We start from the raw sequence: 25,930 nt of genomic DNA, 5'->3' as shown, positions 1-25,930 counted from the left end.
ATTTGTGAGGCACCCTTTCAGATAGTCTCAGAATCAGGTTTTAGAGAGAGAAGCTCTGCCTAGGGAAAAACTCTTTGTAAGCTTTTCTTTCGGTTTCAATAAATTTCAAGTTCTATTTTTCATATCTCCCTTCTCCCCTCACCGATCCTGTGCGGCTCTGCCGCCGCTTCGGTTTCTTTATTTTCAAAAACCTGGGTTTGTAAGCCGTTTCGGTGTGCCCTTGATATCTGCTTTACAAGTTTATAATTCTTACGTTTGATTTTATCATACTGCTTTCTTACTTCCTATCTGTCGATCTTATTCTATTTGACTAAACTAAACTTTTTAGAACATAAGGAACCAAACTAAATATAAAAGACTAAAATAATATTTTTTTAGCCTTTTTTAAAAAGATAAAAATATATGTATGTTTTAATATGAAGCGATAACATTTTGTCAATAATAAATGACACTGATAATTAGAGAATTTCCTTTTAGGGGATTAAATGTAAAAAATTAAATTATATATTTTAAATTAATATATTAAATGTAACTAACAACTAAAAAAATTATAACAATTTATCAATTCCACAAAAACCGAAGTTATATATATATATTAGATTATAATATAGTAGCGAGAGGAAAGAGATTTAGTTATTAAAATTTATTGTAATAATTCTAATGATAGAAAATATTTATTATATTTGGATATCATATTTGAACTTCTAACAAAAAATTGACCCTCAAATTATGTTAAAGCAAAATATATTTCTTAACATGATAAAAACAAGAATAATACATTATCTACTTTAAACTATGAAATAAGATTGTTTTAATTTATTTGTTATTAATGAAAATTTAAGAAAACATAGAGATCTTAAAATTTATTACAAATTATATATTTATATTTTTTGGGAGTGGTAACTATCTTGAGTGATAAGAGAAATAAGAGAGAGAGAATGAATGAGTTGTAATAAAAGATCTAACAAGAAAGAAAAATAGAAAATAGAAAGGAAACGAAGAAATTGTATAAAATCATTACAAAATTATGCACACATATTGTGTGTATTTTTTTTAGGGGGTAATCTTAAATATAGATATTTATATGCATGTATTTATTTTTATAAATATAAATTGAATGATAGATTATAACATAAAGAGTACAATAAAATAAAAAAATGTTAAATATTTTTTGGAAATTTGTAAAATTGTTATTCATTTATGTAATAACAATATTATTTTTAATTAAATATTTTGTCTATTTTTTAATGCAATCTATTTTTATTTTTTTAACACCAATATATAAGGAGTCTTATTTACGATTTTGTCCCAGGTAAAAAAAATCTAAAGATCGACTTTTAATTATAATAAGTAATAAATTATTATTTTGAATTTTTTTAGATAATTTAAATATTATTTTAAATTTAATTAATATGCATAAATTACATTAAATAATTTTTTTAAATGATACATATATATATATATATATATATATTATTTTTTGTATTTTTTAAATTATAATAAAACAAAACAGATTATTATATATAATAATTTATTAATTTATAGTAAAATAAAATTTTATAATAAAATTAAATATTAAATATATTTAAATATGAAATATTTTATTTTAATTTATAAATTTTATAACTCAAAAAAATTAATAACTTTTTACTAATGATATATGTAAAATAGTATTTATAAAATTAACTAAACAAAATAATTATGTTGCTGATTTTTTGATTTGTACATAGCACCAATGACATCAAAGTCAGAGGTTGACTTTAGAAGTATTCTTGTTCCTCCTTATGGTCTTCGAATTTTTACTTTTATTTTTGTGCTGCCAACCGTGGTGCTAGAGGTCTTAGTCGCTAGACAAAATAGCTAGTAGAATCAGCTAAGAATTCAAAATAATTGATTGGAGGAAGGTGGCATATATTTGTTAGGGATACCTTGCTTCTAGGAGACAAAAGGCTATGAATTAGTGAGAGGAGGAAAACTCGAATCAAATTATATCTTAGTTTGGATTTGTAAAAAAATTACATGCAATGGAATAAAATTATATTTTTTTATAGTTGGTTAATCTCATTTTTGTTTTCCTCCCACTTTTTTTTTAAGTCAAAGACCATAAGTATCACCTAACCATTGAATTAAAAACTAATCAATATCGTGGTACATAAATATCATTTGGGAGGTAAGAGATGAATTCGTTCTCCCACCATTTGGAAGTTAAGAGATGAAATAGAAAATGTGACAGCTTATAAAATTATTAAGTCAAGTTTCTGTCCTTATCTTAAACAATGTGACTGCATATAAAATTATTAGATTACATTTCTGTTTTTATTCTAATATAGTTATTCAAGCCTCTATTCCTCATCAAATCCTCTTACTCCTACAAAACAAAATACGGCCTTGTGTGGTGCTATCTACGACCTCACGCAAACCTTGTGTCGTGCTAGTGGTTTCCATATCAATCCTTGACTTGGGTTTTTTTCCATGTAATTTTGTTTCCACAAACCTCGTCTTGACTTAAAACCCCCCAAAACATAATCACACTACTCATACTATAATTTTTTGGAAAGTAATAATAAATCTATACCCTAATTTAAAACATTTTTTTTAAAGGAAAAACAGAATTTCGTAACTCTGTTTAACAACGAGTACAGAATATTTTCAAAGCACAGTACCCTTAAAAAAATTGCAACTATACACCCTCAGCTACACATAAAAATTAGTCCACAACCCATCATAACCCCCCGCCCAACCACACACACACCATAGATCTCATTTATCCTTAGACCGTAGCAACACACGGATCTGAAGAAAAAAAACAAAATTGCTGCATAATATTCCATATACTGCACAAACCAGACTTCCACACCGCATTATCCCATACCAGAAGCTCCTTAATGCGTCCTTCAAATTTAAATTGACGATAAGTATATAATTAAAAACATTTATATTTAATTAAAGATAAGTAAATAATTTTAAATTGTAGATACTCACAGCATATTAATCTTTCAACAACTCCTCCACCTTGTTTGACCAAATGTCATAAATATCAGGGGAGAATAGAACAAAGTGGACCTGAAATAAACATTTAAACGTAATTACTTATTCCAAAACCCTAATCACAGAAACACCATCTTATTAGCTACAAAAATTTATCATTAGTATCTACAAGTGTAAGGATATTTGGAACCACAAAATTGGGAATTGATTTAAATAAATGCTATCTTTCCTGAAAAGTTGCAAAATAAGAATTGATTTGATTTTAAATGAATAACGTGTTTGGACACATGTTTCAGATCCACGTACTGAAAGATTTTCATGTCAAAAATTCAAAATGACGCAAAAGCAATTTGTAATAGCATTGAATAGACATGGATCCAGCACATATCAACTCCAATTAAAACAAGTGGGAAATAAATTTGACAAGATCTGAAATAGGAACTAACATGATTTTGAAATAAAATCCTTCAAAATGTTATTCAAAAAGAATATTTGATTTTTGAAAACATTTTGATTACAGTTCTATATATCTAAAATTTCACTCAAATCTGGTTAGTTTTGACTGGATTTAATTACTAAAACATATCAAATAAATTCCACCTTTTATGGCGTGTTTGATTGAGAGGATGGAAATAGAAGAGAGATATTTGAAAGTGTGGGACCCACGTTGGACCCTCCACATTTATTCTCTATTTCTCTCCTTCCTCCCTCTACCAAAGACAAGCTTAGAGATTCCAAACACAATGAAATTGAAGTGATCATAGTGCTACACTTTGGGTCTTAAATTTGTCAAACTTCAATGAAACTCAAAGACAAAGCCACAGTCACATCTATTTGAAATGTATATTTATTCATACAAAAATTCAGACCAATTAAATATGTAATGTCTTACCTCCTTAAAGTCATTTGGAAATTCTTTGATGGTAGAAATTGCCACTGTAGCAGCTTCATCATAAGGGTATCTGAAACAAAGCGGCGTTATACAATTGTAATGAAAAGTCTTGGGTCTACTAAAAAATCAAAGGGAGCACTAGATTTGAGAGGCAACAGATTGAAATTATTAGGTTTGAGAACAGATTATATTAGTCATCATAACAAATAGCATGGCTATCGTATTACTTGGACAGGTATCCTGCCATGAATTTTTCCAGCATTTTTAGCTTTGTTTTGTTCCACTGATCAAATTTTTTAAATGAATAGCCATGATGGAAATAACTTTGTTCAGGATTCCACCATGAAAGACAATTAGATCTCAGGCTATGTCGCAAACCTTAAGTTTCACACTATTCTTCTCTTGCCATGGGACCAATGCTGATGATCAACATATGAAGAATGGCTAAATTAGAATGGCATGCGAGTGTTTGTCAGCATATAAACCTACCCATAGACACCACATGATATGGCTGGGAATGCTATATACTGAATGTTGTTTTCTTTCGCAACCATCAAAGTATTCCTGGAAATCAATTAGACAATACAAATGTCTCAATCAAGTGTAATGACTACGAATCAAAACACAAAATGAAATATATATTGCTGATTCAAAGACGATGAAAAATAGCTGCACAAGCACATCTTTAAAAAGACTACCTGTAAGCACTTGCCAGAGAGGCAGCAGGATTAATATCAGCACTGTATATTGGGCCAACAGTGTGAATAACATGAGAAGCAGGCAGCATAAAACCACTGCAGATTAACAACTATATGGTCTGAGAGACAAGCAGAGCTTGTTAAGGTGATTTTAGCTTTTGTAAACAAGCTTCAATTTCTAAAAAGTAAAGACCAAACTTTTTCAATTCTAGAAGTATTTTGATAAGCACATCTACATGTGCTAAAATAGAAGAACTCACGGTGTGATCCTGGCTTCCCCTGTGGGGCACCGAACTCCAGGCCTAATTTCAGGTACAGTGCGGCATGCTTCAACAAGTTGTGGGCCTGCAGCTCTATGTATAGCTGAAAGCAGAGGTCACACCCATTAAAACAAGACAAATGCTAGTAAGACACTATGTAGTGTACTCTTTCTAATACTCTCTTAGAACAAAATTTGATGAAAATCACAAAATTGTGAGGATCCACTTCTTATTTAATGAATCTCACTCATAATTTTGTAGTTTTCAATGAATTTTAACAAGAATAATCCATCAATTTCATCCTTAAAGTACTACTCTCCTAAATAATCTGTAAAGTCTCTACAGTAAAATAATTACCTTGAGTATTAGGAATCATGCAACATTGTCTCTATTGAAAAATCTTTCAAATCAGTCCCTCAATGCTAGTAAAAGTTAGAGACTAAAATGTCAATAATTTAGGAACTATTTATATAATTTCGTTATCTTAAAGACTATTTAGGAGAAAAGTTCATACATTGATAGTTTATTCTTTTAACTAACCGGGGAGAGCATGACAAACAAAGTGCATTAGATAGTGCAGCACCCCTTAACAAGAGAAATAAATACTTTTCATTTTTTACTACCAAATTTGTTAGGATAAGTAATAACCACTGTTATGTGAACAATTAGTTTTCCGTTATGACTTGTATAGATTCAGTTTAGTCAGTTGCAGTTAGAGTTAACACTAACTAACTATATAAGCTGTAATTCTCCCTTGACTCAATGCAACTTTACTCATTCTTCTCTAAACGTAATATGGTATCAGATTTGCTTCCGCACCATTAGCATCCTCAGCAAGTCAAACACTCTTCTTCGTCTTGTTTCTTTTAGGTCTTTCGATCATGAAAAATGCAGAATCAGAATTGCAAAATGCTCTCGATGAATTGCAGAAGGTTTCAAGTCCCTATTATCAGCATCCTGGAGAGAATCCAGGTATGGTTCTTGTTACTCCACCTTTGAATGGCTAAAAAATTCATAGAATCGTGCCATGAGAAGAGCTTTGCTGTCAAAGAATAAGTTTAAGTTCGTTGACCAAACGATTTCTATTCCGTATCAGAGTAGTTCGATCTATGATGCATGGGAACGATGCAATGTCATGGTGATTTCTTGTATCACTAGAACCCAAATTCCAAAAATAGCACCAAGCAAGGTGTATATTGACGATGCCAGAATGCTATGGGAAGATCTGAAAGGGCAATTTTGAAAGGTGATCATTTCGCATGAGACGAGTTGGAGACCTTGTGGGACGAGTTGGAGGAGTTGCAACCTACTCTGAGCTGCACTTGTGCGGTTCGCTGTAGCTGCAATTTAGTGAAGACAGTGAAACAATACAGGGATTCAGAGAATGTGATGAGTTTTCTAAAAGGATAGGCAGAGGTCTACAATTCTATGAAAACACAAATATTGTTGATGGAGCCTTTACCATCAATCAACAGAGTATATTTTCTTGTTTTGCAACAAGAAAGACAACTGACTGGAGGTAGTCTTAATAATTCTAGAGTTCTTTCTAGCTCCATTGAGAATCAAAATGGTTGGAAACCACAGGGAAGAGGAAATGGAAGAGGAGGAAGTCGATCTTCTCATGGAAGAAGTAACAATTACACAAGCAAGCAGTGTGCCTACTGTAATAAACATGGCCAAACTGTAGTCAGTGTTGGGTTAAGCATTGTTTACCCCCTGGCTATAAGCCTAAGGATAAGCACTGTAAATAGTTGCACAGTGTCAGAGGAAGGAGCAAATTCACTTGAAACTGATAAAACTTTGCCTCGGTCAATTCAGAAAGATACCACCAACCAACCAACAACAATACACAAGTCAATTCACTCTTGAACAAGTGCAACAGCTGCTAAGCATGCTGCAAGCCTGCAACACAGCAAGATCCAACCTCACATAGTCCTCCAAACCAATTCCCACTTTGTCGGTGAGTCATCTACTCAGCAGCAAATAGAAAAGAATAATCGAAAAGAGAGAGAGAAAAAGTGAGTGAGAGAGAGAGAGAATTTGTGAAATCTATGAACTCTGATATTATTCCCAACTGTTTTCAGTTACACTGTAGCTTATATAGAGCTGTGAGACTTGCAGAGCAAGTTACACAAGCTTGTAGAGGAAGATTCTAAGGCTTGCACAGCAAGTTTCTAGTTAGTTAGGTGCCAGCCGTCAAGGACAGCTGAATAACTAACTTTACAAAATCCGAATCAAGTACAATACTCACATAGCAGCAAATCCTAAACACAAGTCAAGGTAATTTTGTTCCCAGTTCTTCCAAAGGGATACTTGATACTGGTGCCACAGACCATGTCACTCATACCACGTCTTACTTTGTCACCTCTCATACCATAAAACCAATCACTGTTATGTTTCCCAATCCAATGGCACTTTGGTAACAGCTACACATTCAGGCACCATTCAGTTTTCTGATGCATTCCAATTTATTCGAGTATATGTTTGTATAACTGTGAAAACAGTTTTGTAATATGTTTGTAAGGGCTGTTAGCTTTTGCTAACAGCACCTCACTGGTGTTAGGCAGTAGGTAATATGCTCGTAAGGGCTGTTTGCTTTTGCTAACAGCACCTCACTGGTGTTAGGCAGTAGGTAATATGCTCGTAAGGGCTGTTAGCTTTTGCTAACAGCACCCCACTGCTGTTAGGCAGTTAGTTTCTGTTACTATTAGTTCAGAGGTTCAAAGGTCTATATATACTTCTTTTGTAACTAACTATAACTGACTTCTTTTAGTGCGAAATAATATCAGTTCTCTCTCTAAATTTTCTTTCTTACTCTCATTTTATCAAAGATGGTATCTAGAGCCAATTTTTCGTAGTGTTCATGTCTTCACAAGTTCCAAATCCGTTCATCCATGGCTTCCGCTCCTTTGAATTTTGTCTATCAATCCTTTCCAAACTCCATCACCAAGAAGCTCAATGATTCGAACTATCTCCATTGGTGACAGCATGTCGAACCGGTTCTCAAATAGCTTAAACTACAGTGTTTCGTCGTCAATCCAATTGTTCCGCCTCACTATCTCACGGAAGATGATCGCATAGCTGATCGTGTGAATCCTGAGTAAGAAGCTTGGGAAGTTCAGGACCAAACACTCCTTGTTTGGCTTCAATCCACTCTCTCGAAGTCAGTTCTGTCGTGTGTCCTTGGTTCGAATCATTCCTTTCAAGTTTGGCAAAAGATTCACAAGTATTTTAACCTCCATACGAAATCTCATGCAGTTTCGTTTTAAGGTAAATCCATTGATGAATATCTATGAGCTTGTTGGTGTTAGAGTTTCAGTTCATCATGAGAAATATGTGCGCGCTTCTTGAAGGACTCCCGTCCGATTATGCGCTGGTGATCTCTGTCATTGAGAGCAAGAAGCGTACTCCGTCCATCGCCGAGATTGAGGCCTTGTTTTACGGTCATGAAACTCACCTTGTTCGCTACAATAAAGAAACTCAAGCGCTGAGTTCTCCATCCTAGAATTACAGTCAAGGGCTCAAGGCTATTCGCACTCCAATTCATACAAATCTGGTGATTTTGGCGGCTCTAGAGGAGCGTATGGCCGCAGCCGTGATGGTTGTGACAGTTTTCCTGATTGCGGTGCCAAACATAGTCGTGGTGGCTCCAGCAAGGGTCGAGATGGTGGCCGGTTTGCCAATTTTCAGTGTCAGATTTGCCTTAAATACGGCCACATTGCAAATGTCTGTCACTTTTGGTCTAATGAGTTTTCAGCCTCATAAATCATTCACTTTCTTTGATCCTGCCACCCTTCAACCAATTCCCTACTCCTCTGGTTCTGTCAGAACTTCCAATACTTGGACTAATCCCAATTCCAAGCCTACTGTTCCAACATCCAATCAACCCAGTGCTATGCTTACCAATTCCTCCTCTCATAGAAATGGTCATGCTAGCTCCACTTGGATTCCAGACTCTAGTGCTAGCTTACATGTGACTGGTGAATCACAAAATATCAAGCAATTCACTCACTTAGATGGACTTGATCAAATTTTCATAGGAAATGGTGAAGGTTTAAGTATCTCTGGTGTTGGTTCCTCTTCTTGTGTCCCCTAATGACTCTCACATAACCTTTAAACTTCCCAAGTTATTACATGTTTCTTCAATATCAAAAAATTTGTTGAGTGAGTCAGTTTGCTAAAGATAATTTTGTTTTCTTTTAATTTCACCCTCACTTCTATTTTGAGAAATCTCAGGAGACCAATAAACTCCTTCTTCAAGGAGTTATTGGTGTTGTTGGTCTTTACTCTTTTCATAACCTCAAGCTTCAAGACAACTCTCCCCTGTTGTTGTCTACTTCAACATCAACTTCAGATAATGGATTGACTAGTACAGCTACTGCTGTTAATAAAAACTCTAATGTAGCTTCCAATCTTGTTGTTTCTTTGCCTAGTACTGTTAGTCTTTGGCATGCTAGGTTAGGTCATCCTAATAGTCATGTAATGAAGCTAATCTTCAATCATTGTAATATTTCCCCATCTAATTAGAAAATTTCAAACTTTTGCTCCTCCTGTTGCATGGGAAAGTCTCACAGATTACCATCTCACACTTCTACTTCTGTTTACTCTCCTTTGGAGCTTATTTTCACATATTTGTGGGGACCCTCTCACTTGACTTCCTATGCTGGTTTTAAATACTTATGTATCCTTTATTGATGCCTTTTTTGGGTACACTTGGATATTTCAAGCTTTTAAACCAATGATTGAACTCTTTCTGTTTTTCAAGCTTTTAAATCAATGGTTGAACTACAACTTAACACTAAAATGAAAAGTGTTGAATCTGACTGGGGATAAACGCAGACCTTTCTCTGCTCTACTAACCTCCTATGGCATCTCTCACAGACTCATTTGTTCCCACACTTATCATCAAAATGGTGTGGTTGAAAGAAAACCCAGACATATAGTTGACTTGGGCCTTACATTGTTACACCATGCATCTTTACCCTTACAGATTTGGGACTACACCTTTACTACTGTTGTCTATTTAATTAATAGACTTCCTACTGCTTCCCTCGACTTTGCCATTTCTTTTGTTACTCTTTTCAACAAGGACCCTGATTTTCAATTTCTTAAAACCTTTGGTTGTGCCTGTTTTCCTTTGTTGAGGCCTTACCATACACACAAACTTAACTTTTCTTCTCAAGAGTGTCTGTTTTTGGGGTATTCCTCCTCTCGCAAAGGCTATATATGTCTGTCTTCAACTGACAAAATTTACATTTCCGAAGATGTTTTGTTTAATGAATAGAGGTTTCCTTACTCTGACTTATTTCCCTCCTCTTCTAACTCAATAAAGAGTCTTGATTCTTATTTCATTCTTAATCCTAACCTGTCTCTACCCTATGTGGTTCCTACACCTCAATCTTCTCAACTGTCTCCTCATTCCCCTTCTGCACCTTGTGTTTCCCCTGGTTTTTCCCCTATTCCACTTCACCCTCCTACAGTCTCCCTTCTTGTCTCCCATCCATCCACTTCTTCTAAGTCTACCTCTGTCCATCCTCAAACTTCAAAGTCCACCACCCTTAGTGAACCTTCTTCTGAGTCTGTTCCAATACCTAATTCTATCCCTGCTAACACTCATCCTATGCAAACAAGGTCCAAGTCTAGAATTCACAATCCTAGACTGCATCCTTCTTTATTTGTTGCTCATCCTGAACCCAAAACTGTGAAACAAGCCCTGGAAAATGTCGATTGGTTTGCTGCCATGCAACAAGATTATGATGCTTTGCTGAAAAACAAAACTTGGGACTTAGTTCCCCTACCTTCTAATAGACAGGCTATTGGGTGTAAGTGTGTTTTCAGAGTGAAGGAAAATGCTGATGGTTCCATCAACATGTTCAAAGCAAGGTTGGTAGCCAAGGGTTTTCATTAAGTTCATGGCTTTGAAGCCTATCACCATTTGTATTGTTCTCACCCTTACTCTTGCACATGGGTGGGTGTTATTTTAGCTTGATGTGAATAATGTTTTTCTAAATGGTTTCTTGAGGAGTCTATATTTATGACTGCCTCCTCCTGGTTTTTCAGGCTATGTTGTTAATAGCAGCCGTCGCGGCCGCTATCGCGGCGGCGCGGTGCGGCAAGGCACCCTACCGCGACGGAGGCAGGAGAAGCGGGGTGGTTCAGAGTAGCGGCCGTCGCAGCCGCTAAAGCGGCGGCACGGGGCGGGATTTGGACGAAAATTTCACGCGCTACAGTGACGCCCGAAAATGCCCTCACTTAATGCAAGAAAGTGAGGGTATTTTTGGTTTTTTTTTGTATTACCTAGCCAAGTTCTTCATCCCTCCCCGATCGCGTTGTTTGGCTGGCTCGAGAAGGAGAAACCCTTGTCTCCATTGAAGCTGCGACTGCAACCTCGACCTGCGACTCCGACAACCCCGTCCGGCGACTCCGACAACCCCGTCCGGCGACTCCGACGACGACTCTGCACCCGGCGAAGCTGCGACCCGACGCCCAGGAGCACGCGAGTCTTCATCCTGCGACTGCGCCGCGCCGCCGCCCCCTTGCTTGAGGTGAGGAAGACATGCGATGGGGATTTTTTTGGTCTTACGTTGCTATTGGGTCTTGGGTGTCTGCGCTGTGATTTTTTTTGTGTGACTGTGATTTTTTTTTTGTATATGAATTTGATTCATTTTTCAGGTAGCTAGTGCCTAGTCTCCACCTGTAGCATGAAGTAGTTGTTATCCACCTGTCATGTGACACTTTTGTTTGCCACATATGCTAGATTCTAGAATTGTCATAGCAAAGTGTTGAATCAACAATAAAAAATTGAGGAACAGTCTCAGCAAAGTTGTTATCCACTTGTTGATCCATGTGTGCAAAAAATGAAAGCCAAAGAATTTAAAAAGATTTGGGATTGTTCCCTATGTTTCAAATGCTCAACAAAGGAAGAATTTGAGACAAAATATATTGCAACTTCTTTATCTGTGAGTGTGAGAAGTAACCAAAATAGTGAATTTAATTCTTAAATTTTGATAATTAATTTTTACCTTGTTACTTACTAATTTTTGGCTTTGGCTGTAGCTGTGAATGGTTTGTGTCAATTAGTTCACAAATTTTTGCTGTTCAAGTAAGAACTCTAGCATTAGGGAGTGACACTATTTATTTACATAATAGAGTGTAGAATTTTAGTCGACAAAAGACATGTTAAACTTTGAGAAAAATATGGAACAAAAAACTTGATTAAGTGAATTTCAAAACTAAAATGCAAGTTTTCTTATGTATCATAAAATACTTCGTCACAAGTCTAAGCCTTACTAATTTCACAACAAAAACCAATATGATTGTTTAATTTTCGAAATGTTGAAAAAATCAGGTCATTTAATTTTTTATGTAATTTTTTATTTGGTTGTAGTGCTTTAGTCTCCTTACTGTGCTTTAGACTTTAGTCTACTGGAATGTTGAATTCAGAGGGGTCTTCAATGTTCAAGCCTACCGGTGATAGGGTAGATGTCTTTTGGAAATGGAACAATTTAAAGGATAAAAATAACAGGAAGAGTGTAACCTGTGATTTTTGTCACAAAACGACTACGAGAGGAATTTCTAGAGCAAAAAGACATCAACTTCAAATAAAAGGAGATGTGGGTTCTTGCAAAAAAGTACCGGAGGATGTTAAATTAGAAAAGATTGCTGCTTATGAGAAGAAAATAGCTGAAATTGCAGCATACATGGAGGCAATGTAAGAAGAAGACGAGGAAGAGGAAGATGGGATCCTAGAGATTGCAAGACTTAAAAGTGGAAAGAAGCGTCCAACAACATCAAATGAAGCCTCCTCAACTGCTTCCAATAAGAGGATCACAACTAAAAAAGGCCCTATTGATTTTTTGTTCTCCAAAGCACCTGAAGAAAGTATCAAATTAGGAAAAACCATGAGACAATCAAGTGTAAATGAAACTTATAACAAGGCTGCAAGAGACAGGGCAGTTCAGTACATTGCTCGTTTCTTTTTTAGGAATGGAATACCATTCAATGTTGCTAAATCAAAAAGTTTCAAGTTGATGATTGAGGCGATTGGAACCTATGGTCCTCATTTAAAGCCTCCAAGCTATCATGAATTGAGAGTTCCACTCCTTAAAAAAGAGTTGGAATACATAAAGGGCTTATTGAGGGGTCATGAGGAGGAGCGAATCAAATATAGGTGTTCAATTATGTCAGATGGTTGGACGGATAGGAAGAATAAAACTTTGATTAACTTTTTGGTAAATTGTTCGTTGGGAACACAATTTGAGTGTGGATGCTTCAGAATACATGAAGACTGGTCAGAAGATCTTTGAGCTTTTGGATAGCTTTGTTGAGGAGATTGGAGAAAAGAATGTTATTCAAGTGGTGACGGACAATGGAAGTAATTATGTGTTGGCGGGTGAGAATTCAATCATACTTAATGAAGTTTTTTTTTATAGTTATAACTTTTAATTGTTACACTACTCATACAAGTTAATTGATTTTGGTCTTTTTAGGTAAAATTTTACAAGTCACGAGACCAAAAATATTTTGGACTCCATGTGCTGCACATTGTCTTGACTTGATGCTAGAAGATATTGGAAAGATCCCAAAAGTAAAAAGGGTTATACAAAGAGGCATTAAGCTTGTAGGCTACATTTACAACCATACATTGGCTTTGAACACCATGAGAAAATTCACACAAAAAACTGAATTAGTGAGACATGGAGTTACAAGATTTGCTACCACTTTCTTAACTTTGCAAAGATTGCATAAGCAAAAGGCCAATCTTAGAAGGATGTTTACTTCAGATGAATGGTTGAAGTCTAGGGCAGCTAAAGAGCCCAAGGGGAAGCAAGCAACAGATGTTGTTCTTATGCCATCATTTTGGAATGATGTTGTTTATGCTTTAAAGGCTATGGGGCCTCTTGTAAGTGTGTTGAGGTTGGTGAATAATGAAAAAAAACCTGCAATAGGTTTCATTTATGAAGCAATGGATAGGGCCAAAGAGCTTTCAATAACAATGAAAGAAAGTATATGGATATCCTTGTAATCATTAATAAAAGATGGGATTGCCAACTTCACCACCCTTTGCATGCAGCGGATTATTATCTAAATCCAAAGTTCTTTTACACCAATCCAAACATTGACAGTGATAATGAAGTGGTGGATGGCCTCTACAAATGTATTGATAAGCTTAGTGAAGATGATGATTTTGTAGTTGAAGTTCACAAACAATTGCTAGTGTATAAAAGGGCTGGAGAGAGGTTTGGTATGACTGCAGCAATGAAAGCAAGGACTAAAATATCTCTTGGTAAGTGGAAAAATTCACTTATAAATTTGAATGATTAATTAATAATCTGTGTAAATGCTAATGCATATGAATTGCATTTTACAGCTGAGTGGTGGAAATTGTATGAAGGAAAAACACCACACTTGCAAACCATTGCCATTAAAGTTCTAAGTTTGACTTGTAGCTCATCAGGATGTGAGCGTAATTGGAGACCTTTGAGCATGTAAGTAACTAACATTCATGTTTTTTTAAATTATGAAACTTTAGAAGCTGAAATTGAAACTAAGTAACTAGCATTCATGTTTTTTAAATTATTATAGATTCACTCAAAGAAGAGAAGTAGGCTTGAGCACCAAAAGCTTCAAGATTTGGTTTATGTTAAGTATAATCAAGCTCTTCTAGATCGCTTTGAGTGTCATGATGTGATTGATCCTATTGCTTTAAATGATATTGATGATAGCAATGAGTGGTTATTGGGAGAATTGGAAGGAGAAGAAGCTAGTAATGATTTGGTTTTTGATGATGATGATTTGAATTGGTTAGATGTTGCTGAGTCAAGTGGAAGTGGAAGAAGAGAATGAAGATGAGGGGGAAGAAGAGTACAATTCTAATGCTAGTGAGAGTGATGGATTTCAACAACACAATGATTTGGATCTTGAAGAGGATGAAGATTCTGATTAGTAATTTAGTATTAAGAAACTTGCATTTGTCTATTTGAATTTTAATGTATACTTGTCTATTATTATAGTTACTTTAGGCTTTATGTTAGAGGGACTAAGGCTTTAAGCCCTTTATTTGCTTGACTTTCTACTAACTTTTGTTTAAGTAACTATGTATTCAGTTATTTTTCTGTTTTTTGAACTTATATACATACATATTATTAATTATTTAACATATATAAAAAGACATTACAATAGCGGTCATCCCGCTATCCGCTATCCCAATTTTGGGGTCGGCCGCTCCGCTCCGCTACGCCGGTCTTGACAACTATGTTTTGAGGTTGCAGATAGGTCCCTGGTCTGCAAGCTCAACAAGGCCCTTTATGGCTTGAAACAATCCCCAAGGCAATGGTTTGATAAGCTGAAATCTGCTCTACTCCAGTTTGGTTTTGTGGGAAGGAAATGTGACTCTTCTCTGTTCATCTACAGGCATCAGGTGCATATTGTCTATCTTTTAGTTTACGTGGATGATATCATCATCACAGGCAGCTCTACTTCTCATATTCAGCAGCTCACAACCAAACTGCACACTGCCTTCTCTCTTAAGCAACTTGGTCACTTGGATTATTTTTGGGCATAGAGATCAAGTACCTACCTAATAACTCTATAATGATGACTCAGAGCAAATATAATCGTGATTTACTCCACAAAACTCACATGGCTGAAGCTCATTCTATTTCCTCCCCCATGGTCTCTAATTGCAAGCTATCTAGGGGGGTATTAGAGTATATGTTTGTATAACTGTGAAAACAATTTTGTAATATGTTTGTAGGTAATATGTTCGTAAGGGCTGTTAGCTTTTGCTAACAGCACCCCACTGGTGTTAGGCAATTAGTTTTTGTTACTATTAGTTCACAGGTTTAGAGGTCTATATATACCTCCTTTGTAACTAACTCTAACTACTTTTTTCAGTGTGAAATAATATTAGTTCTCTCTCTAAATTTTCTCTCTCACTTTATCAAAGACAATTATATGATATGCTTTACATTCCTGAATTCACTTTCAACATTATTTCTGTCCAAAAGTTAATAGCCTCACTAAACTCATCACGGTGAACAATACCACGCTGCACCTCTGCCCTTGTTTGGCAGCCTTCCCAACGCCCTTTCGTCTTTGCCTACATGCAACCATCGTCGCCTGTCTTTGATGACCTAGATGCCGGCGCTACCATCTGACGCAACATGTGCCCCCACGTGCATGCATCTTATGCTTTCAATGCATACTCTTTTCACTGGTGAACATTACCCGTCATAACTGCAGGCCTCCGTTGACTGTTGTCGAGCCATCATTTATTCGACACAGCTGCATGACTTGAACCGCCTTTCCTTACTAGTAGGTTTACCACATTTGTAACAAGCTTGGATCATATCACATATATGCTCCAACTTGAGAGGGAGTATTAGATTACATAATATTCTATTATTTATTATTAGATAACAATTAGGGATTTATTCCTTATTACTCTCATTATTTGATTGATCCTATGTAATCAATATTGATCATATTTGCTCATTATTATTAAAGGCTTTGTGTGGTCATCCAAGAGACATAGTTTCTATGCAAAATCTATAAAACTCAATTTGCTTTCACTGTTAAAGCCATTGTTCTGATAATGGCAGAACAATGGCACTGCATTCAGTACCCTGAATTCTATGTCATGTTTGGCATTTTGTACCAAACTTCATGTGTTGCCACTCCACATAAAAATTCAGTTGCCGAAAGAAAGCATCGCCACATTTTAAATGTGGCTAGGAGTCTTTTATTTCAGGCAAATTTGCCTAAAGCATTCTGGTCCTATGCCGTAACTCATGTTGCTCATTTTATTAATAGGATTCCTTCTACCACATTAGGATACAGGTCTCCTTTTGAATTGTTGCACCATGATTCACCTACGCTCTTGGACCTCAAAGTTTTTGGCTCTTTATGCTCTGTGTTCACTTTAGATCAGGGTAGATCCAAGTTTGATCCTGTAGAGCTTGAGGTGTATCTTTCTTGGATTGAAGTTTGGTACTAAAGGCTTCATGGTCTTTGACCTTCATTCTAGAGAAATTTCTATTTCTCACAATGTCATGTTTTATGAAGTATGAACACATCTTTCCACATTCCACTTTCATTAGAACCAACTTCTACATCCTTTTCACCAGAACCTCAATGTTTTGACTTTCTTCTTGATCCTGTCTCACAAACTGTCCCCCCATCATTAATTTTCGCTTCTCAGCCGCATACTGTACCGCTGTCTTCTAATAATCATATTCCTTCACCATATTCTCCACTACCCATTCTTTGCAGATCCTCTAGATATCGCAAGCCCCCTGAGTACTTAAAAGATTTTCACCACCACCTATGCAACTCAGCCACACCCAATGCATCCTCATCTACAGGTAATATAGCATATCCCCTGTCTTCAGTTTTGTCATATCATTCTTTCTCCTTCTAATCTTAAATATACACTTGCCATTTCCAATGTCACTGAAGCTAAAACGTACAACCAAGCCAAAATTTCTGAGGTCTGGACCAAAGCTATGAAGGATGAATTACATACTCTAGGATTAAATAACACATTATATCTAACTGAATTGTCTCCAAGAAAAGTTCCTACTGGTTGCAGGTGGGTTTACAAAATTAAACACAAAGTGGATGGTACCATCAAGCACTACGAAGCTCAGTTTGTAGCTAAAGGATACACCCAACAAGATGGAGTTGACTTTCTGGACACTTTTTCTCCAGTAGCTAAAGTTTACATACTCTAGAGTTCGTTTACAGTTATCTGTTGCAGCTGCTCAAGGATGGATTTTAGTTTTACAGCAACTGGACGTGGACAATGCTTTCCCCCATGGAGATCTTCATGAGGAAGTCTACATGGAGTTGCCACCTGGTTTGTTTCCTCAGTTTTCTAATCAAGTGTGCCACCTCACCAAGTCCCTTTATGGACTCAAACAGGATAGCAGGCAGTGGTTAGAAAAATTATCTTCTTCTTTGGTCTCTTTTGACTTCATACAATCTCAATATGATCACTCTCCAGGTTGAGCGGGGTGTTAGGATAGTAATAACCACTGTTATTATGTGAACAATTACTTTTCTGTTTTAGATTCAGTTTAGTTAGTTCCAGTTAGTCTCTTAACACTAACTAATTGATTCAATGCAACTTTACCCATTCTTCCCTAAACCGTAACAAAGCATTATTATCAACAAGTACAAGAAATGAGTTACCTCCATCAGCACCACCACCACCAAGCATTCTCTCGTTAGCAGGATTTACCTGCAGGAGAGGAGATCAATATCAGGCGATGCACGTGCGATTCTATTCTCTGAGTAGAGAGAGAGGAACGGTTACGTACAATTGCGTCGGTGGAACCATCGATGGACCATTTGGTGATGTCTCCTTTCTGCATGAATAAAGCGCTCGATGCAGATAACGGGAAGCGAACTACGCCGCCGCCATTGGAAACCCTACCTACTGTTGCTGCTGCGTCCATTGCACTTGCACACAAACGGAATCTCCTCAGGCTCAGGTTACCCTTTGAAGTTGTGTTCCACCCAAATTTTAGTGCAAATCGGGAACCTGAGAAAATGGCACGCATTTTGAGTCCGTTTCTATCTACATATTATTTTGTACTTTTAGTTTTTTTTTTCTCATTTTTCTTTTTTCCTGAATGGGGTTGGGGCAGAGCTCCCTCATCTTTTATTATACACCAAGCCTAAATTTTTCTCCCCAAATTTTAAATATCATTTTAGTAATTTTAATTATACTAAAATAATCATAAAAATTAAAATAAAATTAAAAATTTGATAATAAATATATTTTAAGTTATCATTTTTGCGTATAATTAATAAATTTGAAATTTAAAATAATTAATGATTGATTTGATTAAGGGGACATTTGTTTCACATGTAAAACTGTTAGCCCAAAAAATAGATGAGGAAAAAATAATCTCACATTTATTATAAAATAATTAATTTTGGATATGTTTTTTATTTTCATAAATAATAATTCTATCTTCAACCAATATTAAATCTCATGCAAAAGAAATAAAAAATATTTATTCTTATCAAACAAAAATCTTCTTTAGTGAATAAATACATATATATTTTCTTCTTACATACTATCACATTTCTCTCTTAATAACTTTCATGCATGTACTCTAATTTTGGTTCTTCTTAAAATGGTCATTCTTTGAATTTTTATTTACCTCCAATCCAATTTTACCCACAATAGATTTTAGTTTTCTCTCCATTCTCCTCTTTTAACAGACAAATCTGCTCCTCTCTCCACGAAATCACTGAAGGGGTCAGATTTTCTGTTTCAATAGGTATGCAATATGTGTATTCAAGTCTATAAAATTAGACATATAAATTCAAATTTTTTTTAGTCACATATCGTGTTCCATGTGTTCACGTGCCATATTGTTTTGTCTTCGTACATATACGTTGTTTGCCTCGACGGGTCTTCCTTTTTTCAGATTTGGTAAGTTTTTTTCCTGTAATGGCGTGCGTGATGTGGTAGTGGCCTTCTTGGCTGGGTAACAACACTTCGTTAGTTTTGGTGATATCACTAACCATGTGATGAGGTCATGGTCAATTCTTCCTTGTGTGATGTGGTTGGGATATGTATATTTATATTTTAGTAACATCTTTAACATAAGAATATTTTAGTAATTATAATATATATTCAAGAAAAAAAATCATTTAATTAAACATATTTTTTAATTATTCTTAGAAGTATTAAAATATTTTAAATCAATTTTATAGTTAATTAAACACATTTTTATTAAATACTAGAAATAACATTTTCATGTTTTATTTTTAGAAATAAAAAAATATTTATGCAACAAATGCCCCCAAGTGATAATATTAGGAACTTGTCAATCAATTATAATTAATATAGTTGTACGAAAATTTCAAGTAATAAAGGATACTAATAAACTATAATTATATTCTTTTTTAATATAAAATAATCATCGTGATAAATTATAATCTAATTTCTCACGTAATATTTAAGACTAATATATGATGGAGGGTGTATAATTTGTTGTCCGCGTTAAGAGATTCTAATTATATATAATAACTAGTTAAGTTATCCATGCAATACATATGATAAGAGTTTTTGTAATAATAAATTTAATTATTAAATTAAATTATATGTTTTGAAAAAATATTAAATACTATTGAATAAAAGTAATTAAAGTTTAATTGTACACATAAGATATAAGAAAATTATTATCAACATTAAATTACGAAAAAGATGCAATATATAAAATTTTATTCTATTGATATAAATTATAATTTATTGAAAATAATTACTTCCATATCTGTTAAATAAAATTTGTTGAAAATAACAATAAAATTCTTGGGAATTGTTTGTAATAAGAAAAATATTACTTTAATTTTTTAAAAATATTTCTTGATTCCAGAGCCTTCTAGGTTGTTATCTTCTTTGGCATTCCTTTTGAGTATTTATTTTGTTATTTTTTTTGTTTTTCTTTAAATTTCTTAATTTTGTCTTAGAGTATTTCTATTCTTGGCTTCTTAAGTTCTGTTTTAATTTGTGACATATTTCACAATGAATACTTCTTGATTTTGAGCTTGAAGGTTCTGCTTAAGAACTGAAAAGGAGCAAGAGTGATAAAAGACAAGAGTGCACATTATAAAAGAAAAAACCTTGAAAGAGTAATACACGAGTGAACTTGAGTGAAACACTAAGTTTAGTGGTGAGGTCCTATTATGTTTATTACTTGTGCACTAACTTTACTTGTAAGTATGGCTTCTACAAGTGGAGATGTTATTCCACCATCTCCAAAAATTGCAAGGCTCATGGCATAGATGATTAAACTTAGTGATCAAATGAGAAGATTGAGTTATGAAGATGAAAAAAGGATGGAGAGAATGAAAAAGGAGAATAAGGAGAGTTTGGGAAGAATGCATAGGAGTAGGAAAGCTTTAAGTGAGAGGATTGAAAATATAGAGCAAAGAAGAAAGGACAAATCATCTAATTCTTCTCATGGAGAAGATATGAGTATGAAGAGGATGAAGGAGGAAGGAGGAATGAGAGGTATAAGGAGAGAAGAAATCATAAAAGATATGGAGGTAGGCAAAGAGGGAAGGGATTGAGGGAGTAAAGGTGAAGATCCCTACTTCTAAAGGGACTTGTGATCCAAAAGTGTATCTTGAGTGGGAGATGAAGGTTGGATAAGTCTTTGCTTGCTACAACTACAATGAAGAGAAAAAAAATCAAATTAGTCTCCTTGGGGTTTGAGGGATATGCCTTAGTGTGCTAGAATCATGTGAGGAGTGATGTTGAGAGGATGAAAAGGCCTTTGATTAATACTTGGCAAGACATGAACAAAGTTTTGAGAGAGAGATTCGTGACGTCCTACTATGGGAGAGACCTTCACAACAAGCTCCAAAGACTAATTCAAGGAAATATGAGTGTGGATGAGTATTACAAAGAGATGGAAATTTCCTTTATTAGGACTCAAATTGAGTAGTCTGAAGAGGCCACCATGACAAGGTTTTTGCATGGTCTCAATAGGGAGATCCAAGACATTGTAAAGTTACACCACTATGCCTCTTTGAAGGATCTCATTCATCAAGCTATCAATGTGGAGCAACAAATATATAAGAAGTCCCCCTATGGCTCTTCAACTTAGAAGGATAAGGAGACATTGAAGAATGAGGGAGGATCTTCATTCAAATCTCATGAAAAAGGTGTTGCCCTTGGTAAAAATAATTCTAACCCTAGTCTCACTTCTTCAAAAATGAGTTATATTAAATGTTTTAAGTGTTTGGGAAAAGGCCATATTGCCTCCCAATGTCCTAACAAAATGACTATGGTTGTGTTCAGCAATGAGGATATCACTAGTGCATCTTCTAGCTCTTCTAGTGAGAGTGAAAGTGAATGTGATGTACAACCTCTGGTAGTGTGTGTAAGGATAAAGATGAAACTCAAAGGGAGAACATTTTTCATACTAGGTGCATGGTCATGGGAAAAAATGTTATTTTATTATTGATGGGGGTTGCACTAATGTAGCTAGCCAAAGATTGATTGAAAAGCTTGCTTTGAAAACTTCCCCTCACCCTGGGCCTCATGAACTACAATGGTTAAGCGAGAATGGGGAGCTAATTGAAGATAGACAAATTTTGATATGCTTCTCCATTGGAAAATATGTTGATGAGATACTATTTGATGTTGTCCCTATGGAGGCTAGCCATCTTTTACTTGGAAGATCTAGACAGTATGATAGGGATGTTGTCCATAATGGTGTCACAAATAAATTTTCATTTGTACATAAAGGGAAAAAAGTTACCCTCACACCTTTGTCTCCAAGTGAGGTTTGTGAGGATCAAATAAAAATGAGAATGAAAAGAGAACAAGAGAGAAAAGAAGAGAAAAACAAAATTGATGAAAAGAGAGAGCATGAAAGGAGAGAAAAGAAAGAAAAAAGAGATAAAAAAAGAGTGAAACTGTAAAAAAAAATGAAAATCAAGGAGAGTAAAATACAGAGCTTGTTCATGAGGAAAAAAAGAGGTGAAGATAATGATGTTAGCTAGGCAACCTATGTATTTAATAATACCTCATGATTATTGTTTGTCTTCTATTGCTAGTTCTTTGCCTATAGGTGTGGAAGAAGCATTCTTGAAGGAGTTTTGTGATGTCTTCCCCAAAGCCCCCCCCCTCCCCCCTCTCATGGGTTGCCTTCTTTGAAAGGGATAGAACACCAAATTGATCCCATGTTGAGAGTTTTCATACCAAATAGGCCAACATATACAAGTAATCCATAAGACACAAAAGAGAGCCAAAGACAAGTAGAGAGCTTGATGGAAAAAGGATAGGTGAAAGAAAGTTTGAGCCAATGTGCTATGCCCGTCATCCTGGTAAATCAAACTTTATCTCAACTTCTAAGGTGCGTGGTAGGTAAGAATTTGAAAACATGGGAGGAATGTCTACCCCATGCTGAATTTACTTATAATAGGGTAGTAAACTCTATTACTTCTTATTCTCCTTTTGAGGTAGTTTACGGTTCTATAGTCCGTTGTCCCTTCTTGATTTGTTATCTTTGCCTAACACTTTTTCTATGATGAATAGGGATGGACTTTCTAAAGACAATTTTGTTAAGATTTAGCATGAGAAGGTGAAAGCACAAATTGAGAAAAAGGTTAAACAATATGCTAGATATTCCAATAAGGGGAGAAAGAAAATGGTTTCCAAATCGAGTGATTGGGTTTCAATTCACTTGAGGAAGAATAGATTTACTTCCAAAAGGAAATATAAACTTCAAGTAAGAGGAGATGGTCATTTTCAAGTTTTAGAGCGCATCAACTATAATGCATATAAAATCTATTTACCATTAGACTATGGTGTGAGCAACACTTTTAATGTTACTGACTTGACTCGACTCTTTGTGATGTAGGTATCTTTGAGATCAATTCAAAGGCGAATTCTTCCCAAAAAAGAGGGAATGATAGAGGACTATCTAAAGAGGAAGAGTTTGACTTAGGTGAGCTCAACATGGATGGACCAATCACTTAAGTAAAGGGTAAGAGATTTTAAGAACTTGGCAAGATACTGAATTTTCCCATGGAGGGATGAGAAGTAGAAGCGAAACTCATAAATTTTAACCAACTTTTAGAATATGATTTATTTTTGTTTTTAATTGTATTTTGGGTCGATTTTTTTGTAATGGGCTACGACCTTTTATTTTTATTTTCAAGTCTTCTAATTATTAAATTAATTATTGGGCCTTGGGCCTAATTTAGAATTATTAGTAGGGATTATAAATAAACTCCTTGAGCACTTTGTTGGAGCTTTTGATGAAATTTTAGATTAGACACAATTAAGAGAGTATCTCTCTTCTTGTGTGAAACTTTAGGTTCTTATCAAATAATTTTATTTTTTGTGATGAATCATCCTAAACTTATCAATGTTTCAAGATTGTGGCATTGTTTTTTCATCTCCTTTTCTAATTCTGTTTTTTTCCTTTTTATTTTCTTTAATTTTAGAGAGTCCCAAGTAAGTTCTCAGCTTGTTATACTAAAATTTAGATCCTCAAATTAAGGTTCCATCATAGTGAGAGTGAGAGCTTAGACAAATAAAAAAAAAAACTATTGTTCTTCTGAGTTACAAAGGCAGGAGGTCATTTCAATTCAATTTATTCCACTTTTGTTTTTATTATGTATTTTTATTTAGTTCCAAAAATACAATAAACATCAATTTTTTCTAACATTTGAAAAATAGAATGAACTCTCTCTCCCTCTCATTATATTATATATGTCATATGTGGAATATTATAATAACTATTATACATAATTATATTATTATGTGATTGTAATATATATATATATATATATATATATATATATATATATATATATATATATATTATAGAAATATCATATACTAGTGATATTTTTTTATAATTTTTTATTACACTATTAATTCAAACAATGATCAATCCATGCATAATAATAATAATAATATATAAACAAAATTTTTGAACTTCATAACAGCCTCGGAAATAAATTATTAATGTAATTTTTCTTCATTGCATAAATTTTATAAATATCATGTTTTAGCTTCATATTGTGACTTTTAGTCTTTGTATCATCTTTCTTTCTAATATATAAAGATAAAGATCTATTTTTCTATGTTTGATCTTCTAAGAGATTAAAGGTTTCATCATTCCTCCATTTTACACTTTTATGACCATATGATTTCAACTCTAACAAGATTTTGGGTACAGGTAAATAATTTTTGGTAAATTAGAATATAATGAATCTCCTTATTTATGTTATATTCTCACCTTTCTTCCTATTTTATTATTCTTTTAATTTGTTTTGCCAAATTATTGTATTACTTACAACACAAGTGAGTTGCCTTTTTTTCTTTCACTTATAATTGTGGTTTTTGATTTGTATTCTATATACATTGATTGGTATTTTTTTATTATTAATTTCATCTAGAATTTTCCTCAAATTATTTGAGATCACTTTCTTAAATGAATAGTTACCCTCTTTTCTATTTTATTTTTTTTCTATTGATTTTCTTTTTCTTTACTCTACTTTTTTTTATAGATATGTACTTGTTTGGTTTGCTTTAACCAATTTTCACCATGTAAGTATACTTTTAAAATTATGAATATTTAAGTTTTTGTAAAGTATGTATTTTGATATTTCTTAAATTTTATAATTAATAATTATTTATCAAAATTATTAAAATATATCACCAAACAATGCATTTTAAAATATCAATTATTTAGTATTGGATTGTTTTGTTCAAATCATACGTATATTATTTGTCAAAATATGGTCATTCTTATTTTATTTAATGAAATTAGTTTTATTCAATGAAAAATTAAATTGCTCATATTAGTTATATTTAGTATAAAATTTTGATAATCATAATTAAGTTAATAATATATATTTTAAATTAGGTTTATGCACAATAGTTGATTGAAGCTAATATGTTTTAGTTCACTTAATTATATTTAACTTCATTAATATTAACTTTCAACATGCTCATATATATTTAATTATTAACCAAATATCAAATAAGGTAGAAAAAAGCTAAACAATGTATCTTAATTTTATTTCAATTTTAATATAGAAGTGTTTATAATTTATTGAAAAATTATTAGTTTTTAATTTTATAAATATTAGATTATATTGATTTTTCTTATCAATTATTTTTTTAAACCTAAATATATTTAGTTTTTATTATTTAATTTTATTCAAATCTTAAATGTTGTTATAATAATAATAATAATAATAATAATAAATATAACATATTAAAAAATAATAAATACTCACTAAGTATCATAAATATAAAATAATTGTAATATATAATAATTGTGTAGTTATTATTATTAATAACACCGTCTTTCTGAATTCACTAAAAAATAAATAAAATAAAAAATTAATATATATGAAAAGTATGATTAATATTATATATATATATATATATATATATATATATATATATATATAATCCTTATTATAATTATTTTATAAGATATAAAGTCTGAATCATATAATGACTCTTATAATAAATACATTAAAAGTAAAATATGAATTAAATCAAGAAATATAATAATATAGACAATTTTTATTGCATC

At 33.7% G+C, this 25,930-nt stretch overlaps 1 protein-coding gene across 1 annotated transcript; it reads right to left on the bottom strand.

The window, feature by feature from the left end:
- Positions 1-2,220: 2,220 nt before the first annotated feature.
- On the bottom strand, positions 2,221-18,473 carry LOC100811169 (macro domain-containing protein XCC3184). The gene is made up of 8 exons (XM_003544626.4): positions 18,161-18,473; positions 18,033-18,081; positions 4,839-4,941; positions 4,579-4,674; positions 4,370-4,444; positions 3,881-3,950; positions 2,983-3,063; positions 2,221-2,892 (listed from the first exon to the last, which is right to left on the bottom strand). Exons 1-7 carry the CDS (start codon positions 18,401-18,403, stop codon positions 2,989-2,991), a joined length of 711 nt encoding a protein of 236 aa, XP_003544674.1. The 5' UTR covers positions 18,404-18,473; the 3' UTR covers positions 2,221-2,892; positions 2,983-2,988.
- Between the last annotated feature and the right edge of the window lie 7,457 nt (positions 18,474-25,930).

Source organism: Glycine max, chromosome 14, assembly GCF_000004515.6.
Source record: "Glycine max cultivar Williams 82 chromosome 14, Glycine_max_v4.0, whole genome shotgun sequence".
Taxonomy (NCBI): domain Eukaryota; kingdom Viridiplantae; phylum Streptophyta; class Magnoliopsida; order Fabales; family Fabaceae; genus Glycine; species Glycine max.
Note: the sequence above shows the minus strand (reverse complement) of the source record. Positions and strands in the feature narration are given on the sequence as shown.